General features: G+C 46.4%; 1 protein-coding gene across 1 annotated transcript; it reads right to left on the reverse strand.

Moving 5' to 3' along the window:
- Positions 1-230: 230 nt before the first annotated feature.
- On the reverse strand, positions 231-9,358 carry LOC137196316 (hepatitis A virus cellular receptor 1 homolog). The gene is made up of 3 exons (XM_067609185.1): positions 9,099-9,358; positions 8,583-8,942; positions 231-343 (listed from the first exon to the last, which is right to left on the reverse strand). The coding sequence occupies exons 1-3, from the start codon at positions 9,145-9,147 to the stop codon at positions 231-233; spliced, it is 522 nt and encodes a 173-aa protein (XP_067465286.1). The 5' UTR covers positions 9,148-9,358.
- Positions 9,359-10,744: the final 1,386 nt, after the last annotated feature.

Here is a 10,744-nt window from a genome sequence, read left to right on the forward strand (position 1 = left end):
ACAATTCACTCTGAGAGAAGAGATTCTGGAGAAAACTTCAACATTTGGAACCATTCTGAAGTTTCTGGATTTAAAGCTGGACTCAACGACAACTAATTTTTCGTGTTTGGACTGCTGTTTGTTTGTTTGTTTCAGAGATGAACTGCTGTTTGATGCACTGCAGGAATCAGATGAGTCACTGGATCAAAAAATAAAACTATTCTTATAAACTTATTTTTTAACTATTGACTTCAACTCACCTCTTCAACCAGTGTCACTGTGAGCTCTGTGGTTTCATATACGACTGTGACTTGACTTCCTCTCTCTGTTGTGGTGGCTGCTGTGGTCGAGGCTGGAGGGTTTACTGTCACAAACGACAAAGAAAAGCAGCAAATCTTCACAATTAAGAAGCTGGAAATGATGAATGTTCTGCATGTCTGCCAGAAAAAAAATTAGTTAAATGATGAATCGATTGACAAAATATTTTCTGTCAATAAAAGTTGACTTTGGTTTTAGTTTTGCATCCATCCCAGTCACGTCCCTACATGAACCCTTCCTGTTTTATCAGTCACACATCAAACGTCAGAAGTACTGAACGTGTCGTCTGCAGAGAAACAGCAGCAGCAGTTTGTTCACATGTCAGACAGTGAGTTCATGTTCAGAAGTTACGACTTTCATTTTAAAACCTCTGAGGTGTAAAATCTTCATCATTCTGACACGTTTCAGACAGCTCGTCTCTCTCTAACATCAATAGAATAATTTTCGTTTCCTAAACTTCATCAGACATTTAACGAAAGAGGCGGCAGATCATAAAAACTTCTTCTGGAGGACGTGACAAACATTTAGTCATTTAGGTTTAAGAACATAAAATTGTAACAGTTGAATCATCAGTTCAGAAGATTTCCAACAAAAAATTCACTGATTCCAGTTTCATAAACATGAAGATTTTCTAGTTTTCTGCTCCTCTATGATAATAAAGATCTTTGGGGTTTGGACTGTTGGTCAAACAAAACCAGGAACTTGTGTTGGACATTTTTCACAATTTACTGACATTTTATGAACTGAACAAAAATCAATGAATCAAGAAAGTAATTGGTAGATTAATTGATAACATCTGTTGGGAATTCTGTACATTTAGAGACCTTTATTTTGAAATTACGATTCTTGTTTACACTTCCTCTCTTCGTTTTGCCGGCTTTCCCGGTGCAGAAGTCACTGACGATGTAAGTTGCAATATCGTAAGCTATAAGGTGCATGTAGCATGATAACTCTCTGTATTTCATGACATGGCATTGTCTAGGTTATGCTAAGGTGTTCATTATTTGTTTAGTAATTAGCATGTTCGGAAACTAGCCTTGCTAGGCGCTAAGCTAATTTGTTAGCCTTGTTAGTTTGCTGTATGTATGTGAACACAGTTGATGTGGTTTCAGTCTGTGTTATTATAACAAGAGTGATTACTGCCCCAGTTTAGGTTAACATTCACCCTGAGAGGATTTAGATCTCATTTGATGATTTTAAATGTTAAATTAGTACTGGTCATCATTAGCCATGTAACAACAAATATGAACAGTGACAACTCAGAGACATTATGTGTATTTGTTTGTTCTTTATTTCAGAAACTGTAATGATCTGCACCACTAAGTTGTACTATTTGTACCACTCTTACACTGCAAGTAAAGGAGTTAAACAACATTGATGACTCTGTGCTCTCTGACCGGAGCCCTGTAGCGGTCAATCACAACACAGACCAGCATCAGGGGGTGGAATACCCAACAGAAGGTCCTTCGAGCCGGATATAATTGGCTACTGCAGAAAATGTCATCACAAGATAAGTCAGCGTCTCTGCCCCTCCCGGATGCTCAGGAGCGTCAGGAGAGGCGTCACCGCACCCCCAGACATCTCGAAGACTACATCCTTGCCTACCACCCTCAGCGACCTGCCCTTTCCTCCCACCCTACAGAGAGAGAGCCAGAGGAGCAGAGAGGAGCAGCAGCCGCTGTGGACAGCAATCAAATGGATGCAGCTGCTCATCTGGACAAACGTGTAGCCTCGCGCAGCCCCAGCTCAGGTGAACTGCCTAGCACTACTTCACTTAGAAAACTCATTGAATCCATCTCCAGAAGCGAGATGGAGGAGAACGCTGAAGTGGCCCAGCTCACCAATAAGCTCCGTCAGTACGAAACCCGACAGCGTCGCCGCCAGGAGCTCTTGGAACACATTACATCATTCCTAATGGAAGAAGAGATAGATGAGGATCATAACAGAGGGAAGGGAGATACACCCACACTATCAGCCTCAGTCCCTCACCCTCATACAACTCCCATCTCTCCAAACCATTCTCCTCCTCCACCAGTAAAGCAAGCACACGACATGGAGCCTCAGCCTGGCGGACACATAACAGCGTGTTTGTCTATGGGACCAGAGAGGGAGACTAAGGTGAGAGACTACACCCCTGCATCAGAAAGGGAGAGAACAAACTCTGCATTTACACCAGTACACCCAGCCCCTTTAAAGTGTCCATGCTCCCCCCATTCCACCCTCTCATCTGGCATGGTGACACCAACACTGGGTCAGCGGTACCCCACCAAGCCGGGCCCTCTGCAACTGCAGACCACTGTGCCACCTCGCCTCTATGATGATTCTGGACAAGGCCTCCAGCCCCAAGTACAACAGCAGCTAACTGCTACAGCCCCTGCCTACAAGCCCACGGCTGCATCTTACAGTTATCCTGCTGCACTGCACTATAACCCACTACAAGAGACACCTCAGCATCCATTATCTGCTCCAGAAGTAGGTGGTTCACTTCTAGCTGTTCAGCCGCAGCTGCCATCTAGTCAGACTGTGCCCCCATTCAGCTGTGGCTCACCACCTCGCTCAGTATATGGTGTGCCGCAACCCAAAATCCCAGACTTCTCCACAGACAGTGAAAGGGAGTTTGCTAATTTGAAGCTGGCCCTAGATAACTTGCTTGAGCCTCACCCGGAGCTGAATGAGAAGTACAAATATCATGTGCTACTTGAACATCTCAAGCTGCCTGAGGCTCAGATGATCGGTCAGTCATGCCGTCATCACCCTTATCCATATTCAGCAGCTATGCAAGCTCTGCAGCTCCAGTATGGTCAGCCACACCAGCTGGCACAAAGTGAGATAGCAGCCATTCTAACCACACCGGACGTGAAGCCAGGTGACGCCCGTACTTTCCAGAGCTTCGCCCTACGAGTCCACCTCTTGGTGAGTATGCTGCTCTCCTTGGAGGGACCACGCGGTATGGAGCTCAATTGCTGCTCCCATGTTGATCGCTTACTCAGTAAGCTACCCAAGTATCACAGAGACGGGTTTATTGAATATCTGCAGCTGCAGGGCAAGCTCAACAGCACAAGCCTTAACCCCTACAACCTGCAGGACCTGAACGGATGGCTTCAGGTTAAAGCCCAGCAGCAGCGTCTGTCCAACCGATTGGTGCAGCGCTACCAACAGGAGAAATTTCTGAGTAATGGGAAGGAGAAGACCCTGTCTAAGGGCAAAGGGCAAAGTGTAGCTGTATATCATGGTGCAGAGCCCACACAACCCAGCGTGTCCAGTAATCCCACACCATCCAATAATAAGAGACAATTCAAGATACATTGCCTCTTTTGTGACAGCAAGGAGCACTACATTAGCCGCTGTCGCAACATTAAAGAGCAGCCAGTGGCAGACCTGGTGAAGTGGCTAGGGGAAGGAAGGCGCTGCTGGAAGTGTGCACGAGCTCATGCGCCTGAGTCATGTAACCTCAAGAAACCCTGTGGCGAATGCGGTGGCATACACCTCCAGGTCCTACATGATGCAGCCCAACGTCGCTCCATAGATCCCCAGTCAAGGGCCTTGGAAAGTCGAGTCTATCTGACACCCAGCATTGCATCGAGCAAAGTACTCCTGAAGGTGGTCCCGGTCCTGCTGCACAACAATTCAAAGTCAATAGAGACTTTCGCTGTCTTGGATGACGGAGCACAAAGGACTATGATTTTACCGTCCGCTGCCCAACAGCTCGAGTTGAATGGGGAGTGTGAGACTCTTGCCTTACGCACTGTGCGAACTGACATTACACACCTTCCCGGGTCAAAGGTCAACTTTGAAATTTCCCCCAAAGGAAACCCGCAGAAACGCTACAAAGTGCGGGGTGCATTCACTGCTTCAGGTCTAGACCTGGTGGAGCAGACCTACCCAGTGCAAATGCTCCAAAGACGGCACACTCACTTACGTGGAGTCCCACTGCAGCCATTCGTTAATGTGCGTCCACTGGTGTTGCTTGGGTCAGATCATGTACACCTCATTACTGCCACTAAGCCAGTTCTCAGAGGAGCTACTGGTGGACCCATAGCAATCCATACTGCCCTCGGATGGGCTTTGCAAGGTGCAGATGGGTGGGTGCCAGAACAGACCTCAGTGCAGCAGTGCCTCTTTACCTCAGTTTCTAGCGCCGATGACCTCCTGTATCGAAATGTTGAAAGGTTATGGCAACTCGATGTGCTACCCTTTCGCAATGAGAAAATGGTTGTTCGCTCTCGTGAGGATCAGGAAGCCATGAACCTTCTTGAAACCAAAACCCAGCGAGTCAACATTGAGGGAGTCCAGCGTTATGCCACCCCTCTTTTGAGGAAGACAGGTGCACCTAAGCTTAATGGTTCCCCACATTCTGTCATGGCTCACCTGAGGGCCACAGAGAAGCGGCTCAAGAAAGACCCGGAGAAGGCAGCTCTCTACTCATCTGAGATCGGCAAGCTTATTCAGGCAGGGTATGTCAATAAGCTTGGGCCCAAGGAGGTGGATCGGTCTACAGAGGCATGGTATCTCCCCCATCACCTTGTTTGCCACAATAACAAATCACGGTTAGTCTTCAACTGCTCGTTCAGGTACAAGGGTGCCTCAGTGAATGACCAACTCCTGCCTGGGCCCACGCTTGGACCTTCATTGCTTGGTGTCCTCCTACGATTCAGGCAACACCAGGTCGCAGTGAGTGGAGACATCCGCTCCATGTTTCATCAGGTCCGACTCCTGCCTGAGGACAGACCGCTCCTCCGGTTCATCTGGAGAGACCTACGCTGTGAAGACCCACCAGATGTGTATGAATGGCAGGTGCTGCCATTTGGTACAACCAGCAGCCCATGCTGTGCCATCTTTGCTTTGCAGCAACATGCTCGTAAACACCAAGACAGTTATCCTGGTACGCTGCAATCGGTGCAGAAGAGCTTCTACGTGGACAACTGCCTCGAGAGCTTCCCCACCATACCTGCAGCCACACAAAGAGTAGATCAACTGCGTGTCCTGCTGGCTGAAGGAGGGTTTGATCTCAGACAGTGGGCAAGCAATCAACCAACTGTGGTAGCCCATCTTCCCCCTGATGCAAGATCCTCAACTACAGAACAGTGGCTAAGTCAAAATCGGACCGACCCACTGGAGCCAGCCTTAGGTCTTAGGTGGAACTGTGCTGCTGACACCCTTGGCTACCAGTACCGGCCCATCGTACATGCTGCACTGACAATGAGGATGGCATATCAGGTACTGGCCAGTCAGTATGACCCTTTGGGGTTCATCGTGCCATTCACAACACGCGCCAAGGTGCTTATCCAGCAGCTTTGGTCCAAACAGAGGGGCTGGGATGATCCTGATATTCCTACAGTCCTCCGACATGACTGGGAGGCCTGGGAGAAAGAGCTGCAGTACCTCAGCAGAATATCCATTCCCCGCTGCTACTCACCAGTCTCGGTGGAAGGTGCAGACCCGGAGTACGATCTCCACATCTTTTGCGACGCCTCCGAACGGGCATATGGGGCTGTGGCCTACCTCACTGTACCTGTAGGAGATGTCATCCACACCTCCTTTGTGATGGCTAGGTCAAGAGTTGCGCCTAAGAGACAACAGTCTATGCCCCGCTTGGAGCTCTGCGCCGCAGTGGCTGGTGCTCAACTGGCCAAGCTCGTAGAGACTGAGTTGACACTCACCATCCGACAGACAACCCTGTGGTCTGACTCCACCACGGTATTGGAATGGCTCCAATCAGACTCCTGTCGATATAAAGTTTTTGTTGGAACTCGAGTGTCAGAGATACAGGAGCTGACTGACAGACAGGCTTGGCGGTACGTAGACACCCAGAATAATCCGGCTGACGACATAACAAGGGGTAAGCCCCTCCTGGCTCTGGTAGAGTCTAGTCGTTGGAGTCAAGGGCCTCCATTCCTGAAGCAGAGTGCTGAACATTGGCCAAAGAAGCCTGAGCATGAAACAGCATTGGGCTCATCAGAACTGAAAGGTATCACCTTCTGTTGTTTTACCACCGTAGAGCCTGACATCAGCATCCCAGATGCCTCTCAATTCAGTACATGGAAGGAGTTGGTGGAGGCAGCTCAGCAGGTATGTCAGGGTGCTCATGGGGCGGCAGTGGACCCAGCAAACAGTCAGCTCATTAGTCACCGAGATGCAGAGATCTTCTTGCTGAGAGGGTGTCAAGCCCATAGCTTCCCAGAAGAAGTTGCTGCCCTCAAAGCGCAGAAACCTGTGCCAAACCACAGTCGTCTGGCCAGCCTTGCTCCGGAGTGGGATTCTTCCACTTGCATACTCCGAGTGGGAGGGAGGCTACGAAGACTGCAGAACTCAAGCATAGGAGAGATCCACCCTATTGTGTTAGACCCAAGGCACCCTGCGACAAAACTCCTCATCAAAGACATTGATGAACGTCTGTTGCACCCAGGCACAGAGCGGGTGTATGCAGAGATACGCAGGCAGTATTGGATCTTGCGAGGACGGCAGGCTGTCAGACATCACCAACTCAACTGTCCATCTTGCCAGCGATGGAGAGCTCAGCCAAAGATCCCGCAGATGGCAGACCTGCCTCTGCAGCGCCTCAGACTTCTCTGTCCACCCTTCTATTCAACAGGTGTTGATTGTTTTGGGCCTTACCTGGTCAAGGTAGGCAGGAGGACGGAGAAGCGCTGGGGGGTTATCTTCAAGTGCCTCACGACCCGCGCCATTCACACCGAGCTCCTCAACTCTATGGATGCGGATGCCTTCCTCCTTGCTCTTCGTCGGTTCGTCGCAAGACGGGGCCGACCAAAGGAGATACTATCAGATTGTGGTACAAACTTCCGTGGGGCTGAGCGGGAACTCCGTGAAGCTTTTGCAGCCATGGAACCACAACTGAAAGAACAGTTGACAGAATACCAGATCGACTTCCAATTTAACCCACCAAACGCTCCCCACTTTGGTGGAGCATGGGAGAGGGAAGTTCGTTCCATCAAGGCTGGTCTTCAAGTTGCAGTGGGGAGCCAGGCCGTTTCAGAAGATGTCCTACACACAACCTTAGTGGAAGTAGAGGGGATATTGAACTCAAAACCGCTAGGATACGTGTCAGCTGACGTCGCTGACCCTGACCCCATCACGCCTAACATCCTTCTCATGGGGCGGCGAGATGCAGTGCTGCCTCAAGTGGCCTATGTCCCGTCGGGCATAGGGCGGCGAAGATGGCGCCACTGTCAGGTTCTTGTGGACCAGTTTTGGATCCAGTATATACGGAGCTACTTACCTACTCTTCAGACACGGCAGAAATGGCAGAGGTCATCAAGTAACGTGACTGTGGACTCAGTCGTCCTGATTATGGATCCATCGCTTCCCAGAGCTCAATGGCCCATCGGGAGAGTTATTAAGACGGTCACCAGTCAGGACGGATGCATCAGAACTGCAGAAGTCCTGGTGAAAGGTAAAGTCTATACAAGACCAGTTGCTCGCCTAATCCAGCTCCCTGCTCTCAAGGACGATATCAAAGACACTTGAAGAATTCCATTATTACACATTTGCTGCTCAAATGTGGGGGCGGCTGTTGGGAATTCTGTACATTTAGAGACCTTTATTTTGAAATTACGATTCTTGTTTACACTTCCTCTCTTCGTTTTGCCGGCTTTCCCGGTGCAGAAGTCACTGACGATGTAAGTTGCAATATCGTAAGCTATAAGGTGCATGTAGCATGATAACTCTCTGTATTTCATGACATGGCATTGTCTAGGTTATGCTAAGGTGTTCATTATTTGTTTAGTAATTAGCATGTTCGGAAACTAGCCTTGCTAGGCGCTAAGCTAATTTGTTAGCCTTGTTAGTTTGCTGTATGTATGTGAACACAGTTGATGTGGTTTCAGTCTGTGTTATTATAACAAGAGTGATTACTGCCCCAGTTTAGGTTAACATTCACCCTGAGAGGATTTAGATCTCATTTGATGATTTTAAATGTTAAATTAGTACTGGTCATCATTAGCCATGTAACAACAAATATGAACAGTGACAACTCAGAGACATTATGTGTATTTGTTTGTTCTTTATTTCAGAAACTGTAATGATCTGCACCACTAAGTTGTACTATTTGTACCACTCTTACACTGCAAGTAAAGGAGTTAAACAACATTGATGACTCTGTGCTCTCTGACCGGAGCCCTGTAGCGGTCAATCACAACACAGACCAGCATCAGGGGGTGGAATACCCAACACATCAAACCTCTGAACACTGAACATTAGTTTATGAATCTCCGTCCTTCAAGTAACTTCCTGCACAAACTTTATTCTTTTATAAAAACATTTCTTACCTTTCTCAATGATCAGATCGATGTGATGTTTTTCATCATTGTTCCACCCAGATATCTCCACCATGCATCCGTACAGTCCAGTATCTTCTTCTGTGGTTTTCAGGATCGTCAGAGAAACATTTCCATCCTCCAGTCGTCCCAGTAACTGATACCTGCTGGAAACTCTGGTTGATTCTATCACTTTACGTCCGTCTGTGGAGATGATCCGGTTGTTGCAGCCTCTAAGTGGTATTGATCCTCGACCCCAGCAAACTTCCGTCGCTCCGTTATGCCTGATGTCATATTTACACGGCAGAGTGACGTCCTCACCTGCTCGACCAACAACCTTCATGCTGCTCCAGCTGCTGCTGCGTTCAATGACTGAAGACACAAAGAGACACTTCAACACTTTCAGGTCTGTTAGCAGCTAAAATCTGTTGTTTCATATAAACACACCACAGAAACTGTCTCTAACTGTCTCATATTACATAAAGTCAGTGTGAAGTCAGAGTTATAGAAAGTTAAAGAGCAGAGTACCTGTGAGGAGAACGATCAGCAACCTGCTCACAGTCTTCATGATCAACATCAAACTGACACATGAACATTTCCTGTTTTATCAGTCAGTTTGAGACTAAAGTGTACAGAAATGTGAACACTTCACACTGAGGTCAGAAAGTGGGAGGAATTCACACATCAGACCTCAGAAGTACTGAATGTTTCCTCTTCTGTGTCTTCAGCTCCACTACACTTAAAAAATGACCTGCAGCAGCTCAAACTACTTTACAAAAAGGCATCAAAACAAGAGATAAACACAAAACAAACAAACAGGAAGAATAAAATCGATAAAACAAGATGAAATGGAACCGCAAATTAAAATAAATTAAATTAAATTAAATGAGAAAACTGAATTCTCGTCCTCCAGCTTTAGTTTGGACTTTTGCATGTTTAAAATACATGCTGGTTGGTGGATCAGATACATGCCCATTAAACACCAGCTAATTACATTGTTAACTCACTGTCCATCATGTGTGTGATGGTATTTGAGTTTAGTTTTTTCAGCTGTTACAGTAACACCCAGTTTGCTGCTTCCTGTTTGCTGCATGCCTAGTCATTGACAATGTTCATGTCATTGAACTTCACTAATTGCATGAGTCAAAACTAAAGACTTAAGATAATATTAAACATGTTTGACGTTATTGGAACATCAAGACAAGAAAAAGACTGACTTAAGACAGCTCGGACTGAGTTTTTTGCTTTTGTGTTTGATGCAAGGCCGTCATTAGTAATGTTCCCTCAGAGTTTAATGATGGTTTCTTATCACTGTTTACTAAATGACATTAAAAACAAGCAGTAAATCACCTGTTTCATGTTCCCTAACGTGCCGTCTATGTACTGGGTGTTTCCTTAGCGGTGGTTAGTGAAAACTGGATTTATCAAAATGCTGAAAGCTTCTAGAAACAACCTGCTGAAACAGGCAGACAGATTATTTGCCTCAGACACAAGAAGCCATGCTGTTAATTTTGGCGTCATGTTGGTTAAAATGTCGGTGACATTCTCATGTAAACAAACACTCAGGTAAACACAACAGGCAAGTATTATGAGCTTGATGTAGTTAAAGTATTGCAGTAAAAGTACATAAGTATTATGAGCTTGATGTAGTTAAAGTATTGCAGTAAAAGTACATAAGTATTATGAGCTTGATGTAGTTAAAGTATTGCAGTAAAAGTACATAAGTATTATGAGCTTGATGTAGTTAAAGTATTGCAGTAAAAGTACATAAGTATTATGAGCTTGATGTAGTTAAAGTATTGCAGTAAAAGTACATAAGTATTATGAGCTTGATGTAGTTAAAGTATTGCAGTAAAAGTAGTGGTTTGGTCCCTCTGACTGATATATTATTATATATGACATCATTAGATTATTAATAGTGAAGCATCAGTGTTAGAGCAGCATGTTACTGTTGTAGCTGCTGGAGGTGGAGCTAGTTTACACTACTTTATATACAGTTAGCTAGTTTAGTCCAGTGGTTCCCAACCTAGGGGTCGGGCCCCTCCAAAGGGTCAGCAGATAAATCTGAGGGGTGGTGAGATGATTAATGGGAGAGGAAAGAAGAAAAAACAAAGTTCTGATACACAAATCTGTTTTCAGTTTTTGGACTTTTTCTCTAATCTTTGATTTTTGCT

Source organism: Thunnus thynnus, chromosome 13, assembly GCF_963924715.1.
Source record: "Thunnus thynnus chromosome 13, fThuThy2.1, whole genome shotgun sequence".
Lineage (NCBI taxonomy): Eukaryota > Metazoa > Chordata > Actinopteri > Scombriformes > Scombridae > Thunnus > Thunnus thynnus.

Excerpts from the sequence above, each read along its gene's own strand:
- LOC137196316 (XM_067609185.1), bottom strand. The coding sequence starts at position 9,147 with ATGTTGATCATGAAGACTGTGAGCAGGTTGCTGATCGTTCTCCTCACA. Across the intron at positions 8,943-9,098 it reads GCTGATCGTTCTCCTCACAG|TCATTGAACGCAGCAGCAGC; the intron begins GTACTCTGCTCT and ends TTGTGTCTTCAG. Across the intron at positions 344-8,582 it reads CGATCTGATCATTGAGAAAG|TAAACCCTCCAGCCTCGACC; the intron begins GTAAGAAATGTT and ends CGTTTGTGACAG.